At 39.2% G+C, this 20,769-nt stretch overlaps 1 protein-coding gene across 3 annotated transcripts in view; it reads left to right on the top strand.

Annotated features, from left to right (window-relative positions):
- gas7a (growth arrest-specific 7a) overlaps positions 1 to 20,769 on the top strand; it is a 187,504-nt gene that overhangs the window by 128,504 nt on the left and 38,231 nt on the right. For all 3 annotated transcript variants that reach the window (XR_008836300.1, XM_056454149.1, XM_056454148.1), the window contains exons 8-9: positions 865 to 988; positions 8,763 to 8,842. Coding sequence is in view for 2 of the 3 variants with exons in the window: in XM_056454149.1 (XP_056310124.1) it covers positions 865 to 988; positions 8,763 to 8,842 (204 nt within the window). In the remaining variant the exon portion in view is untranslated. The remainder of the gene's footprint in view (positions 1 to 864; positions 989 to 8,762; positions 8,843 to 20,769) is intronic.

The following is a 20,769-nucleotide window of genomic DNA, read 5'->3' as shown; positions in this document are numbered from 1 at the left end:
AGGAAAAGTCAGAATATTATAGATATGTGGGTTTTATTTCAACAAGGATATTAAATTACAAAAATTAAAAACGGCCAAAATGACCACTCTAGTACTAGTGTTAGGTGTTATGTGTGGAATATAATTTTAGCTAGGGACAGGTATGGGTGGGAATAGTGGCTACACTAATCCCACACATTAGTGGTATACAAAAAGCACAAAGTGGTATACAAGTACTTTTTTAAAAATGGTTAATTATAATATTGGTATATATTGCCGATGTTAGTATATAAGTAATGACACCTTTAAAGTGATTTAAATCTCAGTGTTGCTACAAAAGTCTCAAAAATGTGTCTCATGATGGGTTGTATGTCTTGAAGCTAGTCTGTCAACATTTCTGTTCAAACCTTTGCATGGACGGCAGATGGCTGGATGAGAAATGAGAGCACATCAGAATAATGCCTTGAGTGATTCACTTGTGTTTATCCCACTGATTAAACATCAACCCTAACCTTAGGCCACATATCTGTCATTCATTTCCAATGTGAATTGTTGATTTCTGAAAACATGAGCAACTGTGGTTACAGGCAATGCAACAAAGATGAGCACAATTTCACAATGTCGCAGTGAGCAGCTAGCAATGATTTTGCCAATAAAATTCAAATATTAGGATTGAAAAAAATTTTGGTTTATTTTATTTCATTTTTTCAAGAAAAAAAAGAGTTTAGGCTCCTTTATCCGAGTACAAAACATGTAATGCATTGTGTGCCCTTTTGTGGAAGTTTGATAGATAAACTTGCACATGTGTTTGTTGTCCCATTGTCATATAGACAAGCTGAAAGTTAGTCTTTACAGTAAATTACTTGTTTGTGTTGTGTTTTACAGGCACGGAAGGCTTTAGCAGACCGACAGAAGGATCTTGAGGTGAAAACCCAGCAGCTTGAGATCAAATTAAGCAACAAATCAGAAGAAGATATAAAAAAAGCCAGACGAAAATCCACACAAGCAGGTCAGAACATAAATACAAATGCCGTTCATTACGCCCAAACTTGATTATTTTATTACACACCTGTACTTGTAGACCTGCTTACTACAAACCTGTAGACACTTTCCTTTAATCTAGGATGTAACTAAACCTGCTTGGTCAAGTTTGAAAGTGTGTTATTTTGCCTCTGTATATTAAAAAGTATATTCATATATTTAATTTATAAATGTAAGAAATGCAAACAATGAAATGGTTTAATCAGGGATGTGTTGACAGATATTACAAACAAAAGTTTATTATTATGGCTATTTATATAGTTAAGCAAAAGTTTATGCTTGTAGGTCAGTTAGTAGAGTAACACCAAGGTGAAATTAAAAAAAATAAAATAAAATAACAATAAGTTACTTTGGAAAGATTTGTTTGCATAGCATAATGAATAAATGTAAATTACCTGGCAAAAAAGAAATAATTGTGAACCACAAATTGAAATTGGATTTTTTTATATATTCAAAAAATAAAATGTATTTTACTAAACTATCAATCAGGTGACAGAAGGCATGAAGAAAATTGTGTGTAGAAAGCAAAACAAGCATGTTTGTTAGTTTTGAACATGTAGATAATTTAGAGGCTTTAGGAAGACATTGCACAATTATACTTCATTGTTTAGCATACATGCACAGTTGAAAGTACAATATTTCACAGTACTATTTGACAGCATGCTCAAACACTGGCACCACACTATATCAGATATCACCATATGAGCCAAACATTAATAAAAATCTCTGCGCTTGTTTAAGCTAGAGCATATATCAATGCATGCATTCCTGTTCTGTCTTCATGTCTTTTTCAAATGTGAAACTGCTGGGCAGATTAGTGTTGACAAACTATAGTGCAAAAAAGCGTATGTAGCTGTGTGTAAACTTTAGGCATTGTTAAAAATTCCAACTGTATGCATAATGTGCTGATGTTGAAATTTGCATCACATGCCATGTATGCATGTCCTAGCATACATGTACAAATCTACATATACATTAGTTTAAAAATACTTGTGCTGAAATTATTTTAAAAAACACAGATTTAGTACAATTATACTTCAGCTCTAAGAATTCACAAATCACAGTCAGTCCCTCTAATTCTGTGATCTGTCATAACACCATAACCATCAGACTCCACTGGCAGACAAACTCCTGTGTGTGCCAGCACTCAATAGGACTGACTTCCTCAGTAGTCTCTCAATTAAAAAAAAAATACAATCATTCTCTTCCACTCAGGGTGGCTTGCAAATTAAACTAACCCTCTATAATCCAGTGTCAGTCGTTTTTATGTTGAGTAAGGAATTTTCTTTGTGGTAAAATCTTGGCAGACCTGGCAGCCCCTGTCAGTTTCACACATTGAGATTTCAAAGGTTGAATTCAGGTTGAACCTTTGAGCTCAGAAATAACCTGTTGGTCTGAGTGGCAAGCATAACTGAAAACCATTATGATGTTCATTCAGTTTTAAATGTTGTTACGCCCGGTGTGGCTCGGAGGATGAAAAGGGCTTAACATAATTATGACAACCCAATTTTTTATGAATTCCCCTGAGAGGTTAGCTGCTATGAATCGACACAGACAACAATGTGTCAAAAAAAGTGGTTCGTTTTATTACAATAAAGATAAAGGAAAATATTTAAATCACCCAAAATGTATTTATAAATGTGTACAATAAATGCAAAATGAAGTAAACAAACAAACCTGATAGAGGGAAGGAAAAGAAGCGGTGCCAAATCAAAGAAAATAACAAATTAAACACCCGCTAACTAATCCCTCCCCCACCTCTAAATAACTAAAGAGAAATATGTAAATAGGAAAAAAAAAACATCTTCGGCGTCACACGCCCCTTACTCAACTGCACTCACCGGAACAAACATACACAAAATAGCACCCGCTTCTAACCTAGTGGATTAACAGAGAATCAACTACAGGTGTGAAAATGTATATCACGTGACATACTTCACTTTCACTTCCCTTTTAGTACTTTAAGCAAGTTTAGGATGAGATGTTCTAAACAGATGTACAACTCACAAAGAAAACTTTAAAACAAACCAGAGAACAAGATTGGCACAAAATGTCACACAAACAAACACAGCAGCAACAAGGATAACCCTCTAATCTGGCTTGAGTCTTCACTGGAGGAGTCCTTAAATAACCCCAATCTTCTTCTGATTGGTCCACTCGGGAGAACTCAGCCAACCAATCGGAACACCTAGATTTCAGAAGAACAGCAGACAGCAAATAAAAACAGAGAGGGGAGGAGAGAGCAACAGAGCAACACCCCCAGGCATGTAACAATGTCCTGTACTCATTTTGTAACCAGGGTGACCGTAGGGGTCAATTTGAACTCAGTCTCTTTTGGCTGTATAAAATATAGCATAGGAGCTTAAAAAGTTTACAAACATTTCGGGTGATTTTGAGGTCACTTAAACATTCTGTATTTTTATAACATTTACTATAATATTATAAATTTAGCATAAATAATAATAATAATAATAGTAACATTAGTAACGATGATGATGATGATAATAATAATAAGTTGCTCACTAATAGTTCCTCAACAACAAAGACTTGTGGAGCTGCGCATCGATGGATTGCGCTTCAGTGTTTGGACTTTCAGCAGTGAAATTTAAACTACACTGCACTGAACTAAACTAAACCTTAACTCTGAAAACTAAACTGATGCAGTTTTAGTTTACTAGATTACTAGACACTTTGTTAAGCTGATTTGACACAATCTACATTGTAAAAGCGCTATAGACATAAAAATAAAGACACCTAAAGACATTGTTCGGATGTTGTAGTATACAAGACATTTGTCAGGATAATGTCCTTAAACTGCACTTGTGTAGGACTAGTTTCTCATTGTTATGATTTTCAGCGATCTAGCAGTTGCAGATCTCTAACGGACTACAAATCCGTCTTTATGGACTACAAGATCCAGTCATGCACCACACACACTCACAATCATGACTGGTTGCATACACACAACCAAAGGATTGTCAAAGACTGATTACATGGACTATTTATACAGGGCACACACACATCAGTGCTGAGTCTTGTTGAACTGTTAAACTGAATAGGAAACATTACGACACAATTTCCTTACCTTGCCTTGTTTTGCCCCTCGCTTTGTTTTTTATTCCTGTTTGCTGCCTGCCTTTTGACCATCTACCTGTTTCATGACTATGACACTGGATTTCCTGTATACATCTGTTTGTCCCTTTGTTGACCGTTGCTTGCCTGACTATTCTTAATAAACCTGCGTTTGGATCCGCACCTCCCTTGTCAACGTCGCTTCACATTACACTCATCCAAATCGTTTTATTTTATTTTCAAGCGATTTTTGACTATTGTAGGCGAAATGAAATCATTTACTCAAATCAAATGACATTATTTCGTGTAGTGATATTAAACTGTAATGTGGTCAAAACCTGCCTGACACTTCATTAGCTACCTTTATCAGAATCAGTTTTATTGCCAAGCGTGCTTCACACACACAAGGAATTTGTTTTGGCACAAAGAAGCTTCCAGTGTACATAAAGTGACAAGTGACAACACAAAATAAATATGAAAAAAAAAAAGATAAACATTAAACAGATGCGGTTAGTCAAGAAACCTGGATGTTGAGTTGTATGTACAGATTGTTATAAATATACAGGTTATAAGGTGCTGTGTATAAGTGCGAATGTAGAAAGTATTGCATTGTATATTGATATAAGGTGCTGTGTACAAGTGCGTATGAGAAAGTATTGCACATTTATTGCACAGTAGGGGAACATTTAACTGTTCATAAGGGAGACAGCCTGAGGAAAGAAACTTTTCCTGTGTCTGGCTGTTTTTGTGCTTGGTGCTCTGAAGCGCCGACCAGACGGTAACAGTTCGAACAGGTAGTGTGCTGGGTGTGAGGCGTCCAGAGTGATTTTGTGAGCCCTTTTACTCACTGTGGAAGAGTACAGTTCTTGAAGTGTAGGAAGGGTTGTGCCAGTGATTCGTTCAGCAGTCCGGACTATTCGCTGTAGTCTACGGAGGTCGGTTTTGGCAGCTGAGCCGAACCAGACGGTGATTGAAGTGCAGAGGATGGATTGGATGACAGCTGAGTAGAACTGTATGAGCAGCTCCTGTGGCAGGTTGAACTTCCTCAGCTGATGAAGGAAGTAGTCTCTGCTGGGCTTTCTTCACAATAGAGTCTATGTGAATGTCCCACTTCAGATCCTGAGAGATGGTGGTGCCCAGGAACCTGAATGACTCTACTGCAGCCACAGTGCTGTTCATGATGGTGAGTGGGGGGAGTGCAGGGGGGTTTCTCCTGAAGTCCACTATCATCTCCACTGTTTTGAGCGTGTTCTGGATGAGGCCGATAACAGTAGTGTCGTCTGCAAACTTAATGAGTTTGATGGAGGGGTCTTTTGCAGTGCAGTCGTTGGTGTACAGGGAGAAGAGCAGTGGGGAGAGAACACATCCCTGGGGGGCACCAGTGCTGATGGTATGGCTGTCGGATGTGATTTTGCCCATTCTGACTAGCTGTTGTCTATCTGTCAGAAAGCTGGTGATCCATTTACAGACAGAGCTAGGAACAGAGAGCTGGGCCAGTTTGTACTCAAGCAGTGATGGGACGATGGTGTTTAAGGCAGAACTGAAGTCCACAAACAGAATCCTTGCGTAGTTCCCTGGTTTGTCCAGATGTTGTAGGGTATAATGCAGTCCCATGTTGACTGCATCATCCACAGACCGGTTTGCTCTATAGGCGAACTGCAGGGGGTCCAGCAAGGGTCCAGTGATGTCCTTCAGATATGCTAGCACCAGTCTTTTGAATGACTTCATGGCCACATATGTTAAGGCCACAGGTCTGTAGTCATTAAGTCCTGTGATCTTTGGCTTCTTCGGGATTGGGATGATAGTAGAGCGCTTAAGGTAGGATGGAACTTTGCGCTGTTCCAGTGATCTATTGAAGAATCTATTGAAGACATGTGAGAAAATGGGAGCCAGCTGGTCAGCGCAGGTTCTCAGACAGGCTGGTGAGACACCATCTTGCCCTGGTGCTTTCCTTCTCTTCTGTTTACTGAAGATCTGACGCACATCATCCTCACTGATCTGAAGTGCAGGGGGGGAGAGGAAGATGGCTGGAGGTGTTGATGTCTGTGTAGGGAGATGGTCCGGGCTGTGTTGATGTGGTATTGATAACCGTGTAGGGAGATGGTCCGGGCTGTGTTGATGTGGTGTTGATGGCTGTGTAATCTACAGTAGAACATATTCAGCTCATTTGCAATATGTTTATTGCTGTCGATACTGGGGGACGGCGTCTTGTAATTTGTGAAACCTTTTAAGCCTCTCCACACTGATGCAGGGTCGTTAGCTGAAAACTGGTTTTGCAGCTTTTTGGCATAGCTTTTCTTAGCCACACCAATCTCCTTTGTCACTGTGTTCCAGGCCTGATTGTACAAGATCCTGTCACCACTCCTGTAAGCATCCTCTTTGGCCTGACGAAGCTGTCTGAGTTTTGGTGTGAACCATGGCTTATCATTGTTAAATGACAAGTAGGTCCTGATAGGGAAGCATAACTCCTCACAGAAACTAATGTATGATGTTACAGTCTCTGTGAGCTCGTCCAGATCTGTGGCTGCAGCTTCAAAAACATTCCATTCAGTGCATTCAAAACAGATTTGTAAGACCTGCTCTGTGTCGTTGGTCCATCTCTTGACAGTCCTTAATACTGGCTTAGTAGTTTTAAGTTTTTGCCTGTAAGTTGGTATAAGATGAACCAGGCAGTGATCGGAGAGTCCTAGAGCTGCTCTGGCGACGGAGCGATATGCATCCTTTATTGTAGTGTAGCAATGGTCCAAAATGTTATTGCCTCTGGTGGGGCATGTAATGTGCTGTTTGAATTTAGGCAGCTCATGTGTGAGTTTTGCCTGATTAAAGTCCCCAAGTATGATAAAAACAGAGTCCGGGTGTTGTTGTTCTGTCTCTGTGATCAGATCAGCCAGCTGTTGCAGCGCAGTACTCACGTGTGCTTGCAGTGGAATGTAAACACAGACAAGAATGAACGAGGAAAATTCTCTTGGTGAATAAAAACATGGCTTACAGTTAATGAAAAGCACTTCCACATCAGAACAGCACATCTTCTTTAACACAGTTACATCCGTACACCACCATCTGTTGATGTAAAAGCATGTCCCACCACCGCGCGTTTTGCCCGTTGACTCCGTATCGCGATCTGCTCTGTACAGCTGAAAGCCCGGTAGGTTTAATGCGCTGTCCGGAATGGCTTCGTTTAGCCAGGTTTCTGTGAAACACAGGACAGCAGAGTTGTTAAAGTTCTTGTTTTTGCATGTGAGCAGAAGTAGTTCGTCCATTTTGTTAGGAAGAGAGCGGAGATTCGCCAGATGGATGCTGGGTAGCGCCGTTCTGAAGCCGCGCTGTTTTAGCCTGACGAGCGCGCCGGCTCGCTTCCCACGCTTGTGCATCTTGTTGCGTTTCCACAGTGCTGCTGCTCCACCGACTACAATGTTCCGCAAAACGCCACAAAAATCAAAATCCAGTTCTTGATTAGTTGGTGTGCACTGCCGAATGTTCAGCAGCTTGTCCCTGGTGTAACTGATCGTGTTTGATAAACATAAAACAGAACAGACTAACAAAAGCAGTGCAAACACTGGAGAGCTCCACACCGAGGCGGCTATCCGTGGTGCCATCTTGATGAGGTCTGAAAATAATGGCTCACCTTAGAATTTTCATCACCCAATCAGAATCAACAATACAACAGCCATAATAATGTAGTATAAATTGATTCATGTGATTTATCTGCATACAGGTGTTTCTTTTTTTTCTTCTAAAGGCTAGTTGTTAAGTTTGAAAATACTTGTTGCTAATAAACAGATTAAGTTCGAATGATGCCAGTAATTTTTGTGTTTCAGAAGGGAATAGAAATGAGTCAAATATGAGTTCATGACTGACACTTGCTGGAAAAAAAAACTGCCTGAAGAAATAAAAAAATTTATATAAATAATAAAATAAAATTTAATTTAATCGAATGAATGCAATAAAATTAAAAAATGCTGTAAGGTACAAAGACAGAATCTTGTTTCAAGGTCAAGCCACGTCTGAATAAAAAATTTGATATTCATTTTTATTACACAAGTAAAATTAAGTAATCTTAATCTTGAAAATTCTTCTTTCAAGAATAGCATGCTTATTAATCCACACAGAAGTGTCATATTATTGCAGAAGAAATTGAACTTTCAAAAGTAAAAAAATATATATTTCTTTAATTTTATTACAGCAAACATGTTGTTTTGGAATTTTTGGAAAAAGTTTTCTTATGTTTATTATGCATTAATTTAAGTAATCAGACGCTGAAGAAAACAAGCTTATCTGATCTTGTTTCATTGGTTTATATTGTCAGTTTTTCATTTATTTTAAACGTAATATAATTGACCTTTTCTCCCTCCAACAGTTATTTAGAAGAGAAAGAAACATACATTTTCCTTGTTTGTTTACACAAAATATATATTTGCCACCAATAGGTTACAAGCACCAGCTTTTCCCTAAAAGTATGAATCAATAAGCCACAATTAACAGTGAAAATTACATGTATGTGACTGGCATTACTATCTACAAATGAGAGAGATATGTTGTTTTTCTTCAATAAACTACAAACTGTTTTTAATTTATTTTTTAGCAAACATTTTTATTAGAGTTTTTTGTAATAAATATTTCTAGTTTTTGATGATCTATGCATGACTGTAGGGTGTGTTTTGTGTGTGCAGGTGATGATCTGATGCGCTGTGTGGATCTTTACAATCAGGCTCAGTCCAAGTGGTTTGAGGAGATGGTCACCACAAGCATGGTGATTATTTAATGTTTCTCTCTAGTGCTCCATGCATATTTATTTTTTTCTTCTGAATGAATCTTCTTCACGAGGCTTGTTTTTCATGTGATAAATTATCCATGACAGTGCTTGACGCTTACTTTTTTTCAGAAGTAGCACATGCACTCATAAGTTGAAAAATTTAGGAGCACATTAAAGAATTTTAGGAGCACAGTGAAAATGTATAAAATAAATTGTGTTTTTGCCTGATAAATGTACATGAGGAGATCTTTAATAGCAAAGCAGTTTATAAGCACTTATTCACCGTTGCTCTTATAGTTGTGTAAATTGCTTCCTTGTCCTCATTTGTAAGTCGCTTTGGATAAAAGCGTCTGCTAAATGACTAAATGTAAATGTAATAATTATTTATAATTTAAGCTGCATGACAGTAGCGGTCCACAGCAGGACTGGGATAAAATTGCTCTTACGAAAGCCTCTTGAAACTGATCTGAATCAAGTCTTCAGTTGTGGACATGCCTAGACAGCTTCTTGTTGAATTTTTGATCCAGTTTCAAGCTGAAAAAATATCTTTCACACTGGGCAGAGTTATTATTAAGTTATTGTTAAGTTAACAAAAATGTGCAGTATGGTTAGTGCAAACATTCACATGACCAGAGCTGTTTAATCTGTGTTTGACGATTATGGCTGTATCAATGGTCCCAAACAAAACATAATTTTTTTATATATATATTTATATATTATTATAATAATGTACAATATTTGTTTTAATACTGGTTACATCAAAAGTTCTGATTGGTTTCTCAAATGCTTCTGAGTGCAAGACAGAACATTTTATTCTGTCAAAATGATCTAAAAGTAAAGTGGGTGAGTGAGAAAGATGCAAGGATTCAAGTATAACCTAATCTCTTGATATAAATTAAACCTTACACTCTGTTTTCATAAGCTAGACAATGCATTAAAGACATCCCGAATTTATTATTTTTGCATAATATATTGCATAATATATTACACAGTTTAAACCCTAAGTAATACCATCCATTCTATTCAATTTTAATGGCTCTCAGCAACAGAATAATTTCATATTCTGTTATTATTATTATTATTTATTTTTCTTATAACTGACAACTTTTTAAAAACGATTTGCATGTAACACCTTTTATATGACACTGTTTATTTTCAGTGTGTTTAAGTAAAAAAAAAAACTGTTGAAATAAAAAATAAGAAATTCACTATTTCACTCTAAGAGTCATGTCCATCACTGAAAGGTAAAATCTGCTCTCTCACTCTGCTGTAGGCTTGGTGCTGCTTAAAGTTTGCATATAAATTAATGCAACAACGCATTCAGTTAACAACAGATATCGAAAGCAAAAGCAGAATTCTGGACATTTTAGGAGATTCAGAAATCCCGTCCCAATGCATTTTTAACTCCCAAATAGAGCACATGTAGAGGTAATAAGAGGATGTATTGTCACCCTAAATAATGAGCTGGTCAGTCTATTTTCTAAAAGGCCTTTCTTGTCTGCATGTACTCACGCTCCTCTCAAAGCTACTAACTTACTAAAGTCAGAACAGGTACAGTTTTGTGTCCAGCGCGTCTCTGTGGGCCTGCATAACACGTGAGTCTGTTGAGGGAAGTGTTTTCAGTTTCAGTGTTTTAGTGTTACAATAGATTTCCAACATAATGCACCAAAACATTAATTAACAGTGTGAGGAACATGTTGTTTCTATCGTGACCAATTGAATTAAGTCATCAATTAAGCTTATTAAATTAAATTCGCACATGTGCAAAGCCAGTGAAATGGTGGCACTGTCGAGCCCTGCATGAGAACCTTTTTATTATTATCTGTGACCCTGGACAACAAAGCCAATCTTTACTTTCACAAGTATGATGATGGAAGGTATGAAAAGGTATGGTACCCAAAGGTATGATCGCTTTCGATATAAGTTCAATATTTCACTGTAGCAATTTAGTAGTAATACATAATATTACTACAATACATACACTGATGTGTATCAGCTGCTGCAAAAACACTATTTGTTTCTTTAATTTTTTTTCTTTGCCTAATTTTTCTTTTCTTTTTTTGATGTCTTAATTGTATGTTTCAAAATTTACAGTCATTTTAATGTTTATTAGGTGCTTACAAATAAAAAGGCCTACAGTAAATGATATAGAAAAATAATATATAACCCTCACAGTTCTATTTGTTATATAATATTCTCTTTCTAGCAAACAGCAAATTTAGTATAAACTCAATAACACACCGAAACTAAAATTTGACGAGAGCAACAGTATATAATATGGTAGTGAAAAAAACATTCATATAACTAATTATTACATCAAAGTCATTTGCGTTTGCGCATGCACTGAGAAATAGAGCAAGATCGGCTAAATTAAATGTCAATTTTTCTTTAATGGACAGAATGATAACTCTGCCAGGTCAATATATTGGGTATATTGCCTAACCTTAGGTATACACACCTTTTATAATTAGAGGTACAGTAGTGATCTGTTACATCATCATTTTATGGTATAATGTCTAGATCAATGACGTCAACTCCATGTGACAAAATCTACTATGTTTACTAATCTACTGATCTTATGTATGATTAAAGTTATTTTCTTTATTTGTATGTACATACAACTCCAAATCAGAAAAAGTTGGGAGAGTATGAAAAACACAAATATGAAAAAGAAAGAAGTGATTTTATTGCAGACAATACAACAACACATTATTTAATGTGTTTCTTCTTCTTTTTTTTTAATAAACACATTCCAATTTTGGTTCTTACAATACATTTAAAAAAAGTTGGAACAGTAAAGCATTAACCATTTTGTAATGTTGTCATTCCTTTTCACAACAGTTTAAAGACATTTAGGGCCTTAACACCAAGTTATGAAGTGTTTCAGGTGTAATTTTGTCCCATTCTTCCTGCCAACAAGTCTTTTTTAAACAATATTTTTACTAAGTCATTTCTTTTTTTTTGTCTAGATGTTTTTTTTATTATTATTAGTTTACAAAAAGGTATACAAATTACATTGAAACATACAAATAGATAAGGAAAAAAAAAAAAAACAGAGATAAAAAAAACAAAAGACAAAAAACGAAACCTGTCAGATACAGGCATGTGTGTGTGTGTGTGTGTGTGTACATGCATCTGTGCGTACGTGCGTGTGAGTGTGTGCGCATGTAAAGATACTGGGTGGACATGTATATATATATATATATATATATATATATATATATATATATATATATATATATATATATATATATATATATATATGTATGTATGTATGTATGTATTATATATATATATATATATATATATATATATATATATATATATATATATATATATATATATATATATATATATGCATACAACATGCATAACAGTAGACTGCATATTAATATAGGTCATAAATATCAAAAACTGAAGCGAATAATATAGATAGGAATTAAATGTAAAACAAAACCAAATCAGTGATATGGAATAACAACAATGATAGTAGTAATAAAAGTTAAAAATTAACAACAACAACAACAACAACAATAATGTAATGACAATAATAATGATATTACGAAATGGTAACAATAATAATGAAAACACCAACAACTACTACTACACCAACTACTGCTTCTACTACTACAAGAACTACCACAACTACTACTACTAAGTATGTGTTATCCTTTGTGTACCTCCTTTATTTCTTAATTCAAATAACTGTTATCGTTTAATATGCTATTGGGCCGACTGGGGAAAAACTGGGGAAATCAGGCACCACTTTGCACACACCTCATTCCTAAAGCAAGCTTGTACATTTCTAGAACTGAAGAGTCAAAGGCAACTTGGGATGAAGAGAACAAAAAAAATAATTGACAGAAAAATAGAACAGATAGAACAACAGGAGAAATAAAAAAAAGCATGTAAAGGCATATTATAGCATAAGAAACTAGAAATAAAAAGCATTAAATTTTCTTCTTCCCTTTTTCTTTCTCCTTTTCCCACTCTTAGGATAATTTATATTGATATTAGATACAGTTTGTTCCTGAGCCTCTCTCAAACCACCCCACCCCAACCCCCAAACACCCATTCCCCCCACCCCCTCATTCCCTGATGTTGGAAAGACTTCAGACAAAGAGGATTAAAGGATTCATGATTGATGGAGATTTAAAAGAGATAACCAAGGTGGATCTAACTCTAATGTATTATTTTGAGTGGAATAGGATGTGTTTTCAATGGAAATGTATTCTGTTAATACATTTTTCTAAGATGAAATGTGAATGGTATTTCTTGATTTCCAGTTCATGAGGATAGTTTTTTTTGGCGATAGTTAGAGCCACCAGGAGTAACTGACCATTTGTATTATTTATGTCGATTGTGGATATGTCACCTAGTATGCAGACGGAGGGAGACAGTGGAATGTGACATCCCATAAAGTTAAAGAGTGAGTCAGTAACCTTTTGCAATTTTTTTTATTGAAGTGCAATGCCATACGGTGTGCAAATAAGTGTCTGGGGTGTTTTGTGTGTAGTGTGAACATGTCTCTGAGGTTAAACCCATTTTAAATATTTTCTGCCCAGTTAGATAAGCTCTGTGAAGCACTTTATACTGTATAAGTTGTAATATGTATGTAATATCCAAAAACAAGCAGGAGAACATGAAGACAAACAAACCATGTATAACTGATTATGTATGAACAATCATGGCATAAGGTGTATGCATCACCAACACAAGTAGAAGGAATTAACAATAGATAACACCCCCAGAATAAGTAGATCTATCAACAAGACATGTTTTTTTTTTGGCGACCAGGGCTATGGAACTGCCTGTTCCTATGTGTACCTGGGCTACCTCTATGACCAGTTTACGGTGATAAACTAGACTATTTATGCCTGGGTAACCTTGCTGTGTGAGCCTTGACTAATTTGATAACCGGATTAATGCTAGTGAACTAAATAATGTGAGCCTGGACTAACTTACCCAATGGCTTAGCATAATCTGCACAATATGTGTTCTTGTAGCCAAATGTCATGACAGGCTGATAGAAATAAATAACTAATCTACTACCTGAGGAGTGTAATTAAATTAGGGTTATTTATTGAGATTCTGTGTGGATTCACCTTGTGATTCCAGTTAAGGGCTTTGTTCTTTATTCTTCACACACACACACACACACACTCACGCACGCACGCACACACGCACACACACACACACCAAGGTTATAATAGTTTTAGATTTTTCATTAGATTTATTTAGTTTTGACCTTTTGTTTTCAAATTCAGTTAGTTTTAATTAGTTTTTAGAGAAAGATTTACTAGTTTTTATTAGTTTCTATATTTTGAAAATGATTAGTTTTAGTTTAGTTATTATTAGTTTTAGTATTAATTTTAGCTGTTTTGTTTGTTTGTTTGTTTTTCTAAATAAGGATATTTGTTAGGTGCAAGATTTTAAATCATCAATAAATATTGTATAATAAAACCCAAAGAACCAAAACCATTTTTGTCACAAGAACACTACCATCTACCCATCCTCAAATTCAACTACAACTGCCCACAAGATAGCAGCCTTAAGTAAAATATGTGTACAAGGCTGCTTCTGAGGTTAGATACACAGTAGTAATGGAAAGTTCAGATCTTTAACACAAACTGGATCTTTCGTGACTTGATCTTCCCAAGTTTGGACTCAACATATAGTCATCAATTTCAGTCAGTTAAAGCATTACCATGATCTGAAAAGTTCAATTATGCTTTGCAACCCAACTGAAGCATGATTCAGAATCAGAATCAGAAATAGCTTTATTGCCAGGTATGTTCACACATGCGAGGAATTTGTTTTCGTGATAGAGCTTCTACAGTGCAACAGGATAACAGAGACAGGACAAAAAACAGATAATAAATATATTTAAAAAAATACAAGTAGTGAATGCAAATATACAAATTGACAAGTGTATGTATGTGTTTATTACTAAATACAACGTTATATGTGCAGCTGTTATGTGCAAATTGGCATGTAAAGTGTGTTGTTGAATAAGTGTATATGTGTATAAAAGTGTATAGCAAGTAGTGATGTTGGTTCCACAATTATTATCATCAAGTGTTCATGAGATGGATTGCCTGAGGGAAGAAACTGTTTCTGTGTCGGGCTGTTCTGGTGCGCAGTGCTCTGTAGCGTCGACCAGAAGGTAAAAGTTCAAAGAGGCAGTGTGCTGGGTGTGAGGGGTCCAGAGTGATTTTGGCAGCCCTTCTGCTCGCTCTGGATAAGTACAGTTCTTGGGGAGTAGGAAGGGTTGTACCAGTGATTCGCTCAGCAGTCCGAACTATTCGACATAGTCTTTGGAGGTCGTATTTAGTAGCTGAGTTAAACCAGACAGTTATTGATGTGCAGAGAGATCAATGATGGAGGTGTTGAACTGTTTCAGCAGCTCCTTTGGGAGGTTAAACTTCCTCAGCTGACGAAGAAAGTACAGCCTCTGTTGAGCTGTTTTGACAATGGAGTCAATGTGAGTGTCCCACTTCAGGTCCTGAGAGATGGTGGTGCCCAGGAAGCCGAATGACTCCACTGCTGCCACAATGCTGTCCATTATGCTCAGTGGGGGGAGAGCAGGGGGGTTTCTCCTGAAGTCCACTATCATCTCCACTGTTATGAGCGTGTTGAGCTCCAGGTTGTTGTGACTACACCAGACAGCCAACTCCTTGACCTCCTGTCTGTAAGCAGACTCATCACCGTCCTGAATGAGGCTGATAAGTGTCTGCAAACTTCCAAGAGCTTCACAGAGGAGTCTTTTGAAGTGCAGTCATTCGTGTACAGGGAGAAGAGCAGTGGGGAGAGGACACACCCCTGGGGGGCGCCAGTGCTGATTGTGCAGATACTAGATGAGAATTTTCCCAGCTTCACCAGCTGCTGCCTGTCCGTTAGGAAGCTGTTGATCCACTGAAAGACAGAGGTGGGCACAGAGAGCTGAGTTTATTTGGGCAGGAGAAGTTTTGGGATGATAGTGTTAAACACCGAGCTGAAGTTTTTTTTGTTTTTTTTTTCGAGACAAGAAGGCTCAGTGTCTCTCCAGTTTCTGCAATTTTGCAGTATTATTCCTGCTCATTTCGGGTCTGTTCGTGCAGAACAGCAGTGCCTTTACATCGTACACCCGACAGGACATCTTGGATATTGGTTTGTGCATTCCGGACAGTTTTATTAACAATCTTCGACTCATCTCTGAGATCGCCAGAACACCTGGGCCGGAGAGCCCTACCCGGCCGGGTGGAAGTGCTCGGAGGCGGCGCAGGGAACGTAAACAAAGACGGGGAAGCGCGGCGGGCTAAGAGCTAAGCTAAAGCTAACACCACACCGGCTCTCTTTACCCAGCATCTTTCTCGCCAATGTACGGTCACTGGTGAACAAAATGGATAAGATTCGACTGCGCATCAACCACAGCAAAAGATTATGGAACTGTAATGTCATGATTTTCACAGAAACATGGCTAAACAGCGGGATACCAGAAAACGCTGTATCGCTAACTGAGCATCAAACATTCAGAGCAGACAGAACGGCGGATGACTCCGGTAAAACCAGAGGCGGAGGGTTATGCATTTATATTAACAAAGCTTGGTGCACAAACTCTGTCGTCGTTGGGAGACATTGCTCTATTAACCTGGAGTTTCTAATGGTTAAATGTAGACCGTTTTATCTGCCACGGGAGTTCACCTCCACCATAATAACTGCTGCTTATATTCCTCCCGACGCTGATGCCAAGTTTGCTATGAATGAACTTCATGCAGCCATCAGCAAACAACAGACTGCTCACACGGAGGCTGCTTTTATTGTTGCGGGGGATTTTAATCACTCAAACTTAAAGACAGTGCTCCCCAAATTCCATCAAAACATTTTCTGCCACACAAGGGGAAACAAAACTTTAGACCAAGTTTCCACAAACATGGCTGAAGCATATGCTGTGACCCCCCTCCCCCACTTGGGTCAATCAGATCACCTTTCTTTGTTTCTCACCCCCAAGTACTCACCCATCGTCAACCGTGTGAAGCCATCAGTAAAGACCATCAAAGTGTGGCCAGCGGGGGTGAACTCCACACTCCAGGACAGGTTTGAACACACAGACTAGAGTATGACTGCTTCCCAGGCCACATGTGGCTCTCAAACAGACATTGACAGTTACACTTCCTCTGTTCTGGAATATATCAACACCACCATAGACAGTGTTACAACCCAGAAACAGATCACCACATACCCAAATCAAAAGCCATGGATGTACAAGGAGGTGCGCCACCTGCTGAAGGCACGCAACACTGCCTTCAGATCAGGGGATGCACAGGCCTACAGCACTTCCAGGGCTAATCTGAAGAGGGGCATCAAAAAGGCCAAGCACTGCTACAAGCTAAAGCTAGAGGAGCATTTTTCCAACTCTGATCTTCGACGCATGTGGCAGGGCATCCAGGCCATCAGCAACTACAAACCCAGCCAGTCCACCCCCACAGCCACAAATGTCTCCTTCCTGAACGAGCTAAATGACTTTTATGCCCGCTTTGAAAGAGACAATACTGAACCCTACACCAGGAACACTACCTCAACTGACCACTCACCTATCACAGTCACCTCCTCAGAAGTCTACACCGCACTGAGTCGGATCAATGTGCGTAAGGCTGCTGGACCAGACGGTATCCCTGGGCGCGTCCTCAAAGCATGTGCAGAACAGCTCACTGGGGTATTCACAGACATTTTCAACCTGTCACTTAACCTAGCAACTGTGCCAACATGCTTTAAAACCACCTCTATTGTGCCAGTGCCCAAACACTCCAGCCCAACATGCCTGAATGACTACCGCCCTGTAGCACTCACATCCATCATCATGAAGTGCTTCGAGCGGGTGGTCCGGGCACATCTGAAAGACTCTCTGCCATCCACACTGCACCCACATCAGTTTGCCTACTGTGGCAACAGGAGCACAGAAGATGCCGTCTCCATAGCACTGCACTCTGTCCTCACACACCTGGACAATAAAAACACTTATGCACGAATGCTGTTTGTTGACTTCAGCTTAGCATTCAACACTGTCATACCCTCCAAGCTAATGATCAAACTTAGAAACCTGGATATCGACACGTCTCTCTGCAACTGGGTTATGGACTTCCTGACTAACAGACCTCAGAATGTTAGATCAGGCCACATCTGCTCCACCACCGTCACACTCAACACTGGTGTACCACAGGGCTGCGTGCTGAGCCCCTTCCTCTACTCCCTTTTTACCATCGACTGTAGGCCTGTGAACAGATCCAACACCATCATCAAATTTGCAGATGACACCACAGTGATTGGTCTAATCAGCATTAATGATGAGACTGCCTACAGGGAGGAGATACAGCATCTGGCCACTTGGTGCACCGACAATAATCTGCTCCTTAACACCAACAAGACCAAGGAGCTCATTGTGGACTTCAGGAAGGGATGAACAGGCTCGCATGATCCCATCCACATTAATGGGATGGCCGTTGAGCCTGTCTCATCCTTCAAGTTCCTGGGGACCCACATCTCAAAGGACCTTTCCTGGACCACCAACACCTCCAGCCTGATCAAGAAGGCTCACCAGCGCCTATTCTTCTTGAGGCAACTAAAGAAAAACCAGCTTTCATCAGCTGTCTTGGTGAACTTCTACCGATGCACAATAGAAAGCATCCTGACCAACTGCGTCACAGTCTGGTATGGAAGCTGCTCTGTTGCTGAGCGTAAGGCACTGCAGCGGGTGGTGAAAACTGCCTAACGCATCACAGGGACTACACTGCCAGCCATAGAGGATATCCAAAAGAAACACTGTCTGCGCCAAGCACGCAGTATTCTTAAGGACACTTCTCGCCCTGCTCACAGACTGTTTTCTCTCCTGCCTTCTGGCAGGCGCTTCAGGCTCCCCCGGACAAAAACCAGCAGACTGAGTTCTTCCTTTTGAACTCTGCCCCTCACTGACTCTTTTGCCCCCCCAATACACCCCCCACACTCCTCTAACTTATACTCCTCACAATCACTGCACTATTTAACATTTGCACATTTAAAGTTTGCACATATTCATTGCACTGATTCATTTATTTGAACTGTACATACTACAACTGTACATATTACCATAATTTTTCTATAACTGCACTTTATAACTTATACCTATATCCTGCACTTGCTGCTATTGCACTGCTGGTTAGATCAAAACTGCATTTCGTTGCCTTGTACTTGTACATGTATAATGACAATAAAGTTAATTCTAATCTAAACAAACAAGATCCTCACATAGGTCCCTGGTCTGTCTACGTCAGGGTGGGCAAACTCGGTCCTGGAGGGCCGGTGCCCTGCACAGTTTAGCTCCAACTCTAATCAAACACACCTGCTTATAGATTTCTAGTGATCTTGCAGATACTGATTAGCTTGTTCAGGTGTGTTTGATTAGTGTTGGAGCTAAACTGTGCAGGACACCGGCCCTCCAGGACCGAGTTTGCCCATATTTACTGCATCATCCACAGACCTGTTTGCTCTGTACACAAACTGAAGAGAGTCCAGTGAGGGTTCAGTGATGTCCTTCAGGTGGGCCAGCACCAGTTTTTCAAAATACTTCATGACCACAGATGTTAGCTCCACCAGTCTGTAGTCATTTAGTCCTGTAAGTTTGGGTTTCTTTGGGATGGGGATGATGGTAGAGCGTTTGAGGCATGAGGGCACTTCACACAGCTCCAGTGTTCTGTTGAAGATCAGGGTGAAGATGGGGGCCAGTTGGTCAGCACAGGATTTTAAACAGGCTGGTGTTATAAAATCTGGGCCTGGTGCTTTTTTCCTCTTCTGTTTCCGGAAGACCTGGCGCACCTCATCTTCACTGAACTGAAGTGCAGGTATGGGGGAGGCGGGGGTGGTGGAGGTGTTAATGGTGGCGTGAAGAGCAGTACAGAGTGGGTGTTGGGGGTTTTCTCAAACCGACAGTAAAACTCATTCAGGTCGTTTGCAAGTCGTTCATTGTCTACAGTGCTGGGGGATGGTGACTTGTAGTTTGTGATGTTTTTCAAACTTTTCCACACGGATGCTAAGTCGCTTCAAGAGAACTGACTCCTTAGTTTCTCAGAATAGTTCCTTTTTGCGACTCTGATCTCCTTTTCCAGTGTGTATTTGGCCTGCTTATACAAGGCCCTCTGCCCATTCCTGTAAGCAACCTCCTTGGGCTGACCTAGCTGTTTGAGTTTTACAGTGAACCATGGTTTGTCATTGTTGTATGTGAGTTGAGTCCTGGTAGGAATGCACAGAAACTGATATAAGATGTTACAGTCTCTGTGAGCTCATCCAGATTGTTTGCAGCAGCTTCAAAAACACACCAGTCAGTGAGGTCGAAACAGGCTTGTAGATCCCGCTCTGTTTCGTTAGTCCATCTTTTCACAGATCTTAATACAGGTTTGGCTGTTTTCAGTTTCTGCCTGTAAGTTGGAATGAGATGAATCAAACAATGGTCAGAGTGTCCCAAAGCTGCTCGTTGGATGGAGCGGTATGCATCCTTTATTGTGGTGTAGCAGTGATCCAATATATTACTGTCTCTTGTGGGACATGTAACATGCTGTCTATATTTTGGCAGTTCACGGGATAGTTTTGCTTTGTTAAAATCCCAGAGAATGATTAAAACAGAGTCCGGGTGTTGTTGTTCTATCACCGTGATCTGATCAGCTAGTATGTGGAGGAATGTAAACACTGACGAGGATGAACGAGCAGAACTCGCGCGGGGAGTAAAAAGGCTTACAGTTAAAAAACAGTGCTTCGAGATCTGGACAGCACATCTTCTTTAAACTGTTACATCTGTACACCACCTTTCATTGATGTAAAAGCATGTCCCGCCACTGCGTGATTTCCGCTTTGATCCTTTGTCGCGATCCGCTCTGAACAGCTGATAGCCTGGTAGGTGAAGCGCGTTGTCCGGTATG

The sequence above is a fragment of the Danio aesculapii genome, chromosome 3, assembly GCF_903798145.1.
Source record: "Danio aesculapii chromosome 3, fDanAes4.1, whole genome shotgun sequence".
In the NCBI taxonomy this organism is placed as follows: domain Eukaryota; kingdom Metazoa; phylum Chordata; class Actinopteri; order Cypriniformes; family Danionidae; genus Danio; species Danio aesculapii.
The sequence above is the reverse complement of the archived record's forward strand: the minus strand, read 5'-3'. Positions and strand labels throughout refer to the sequence as shown.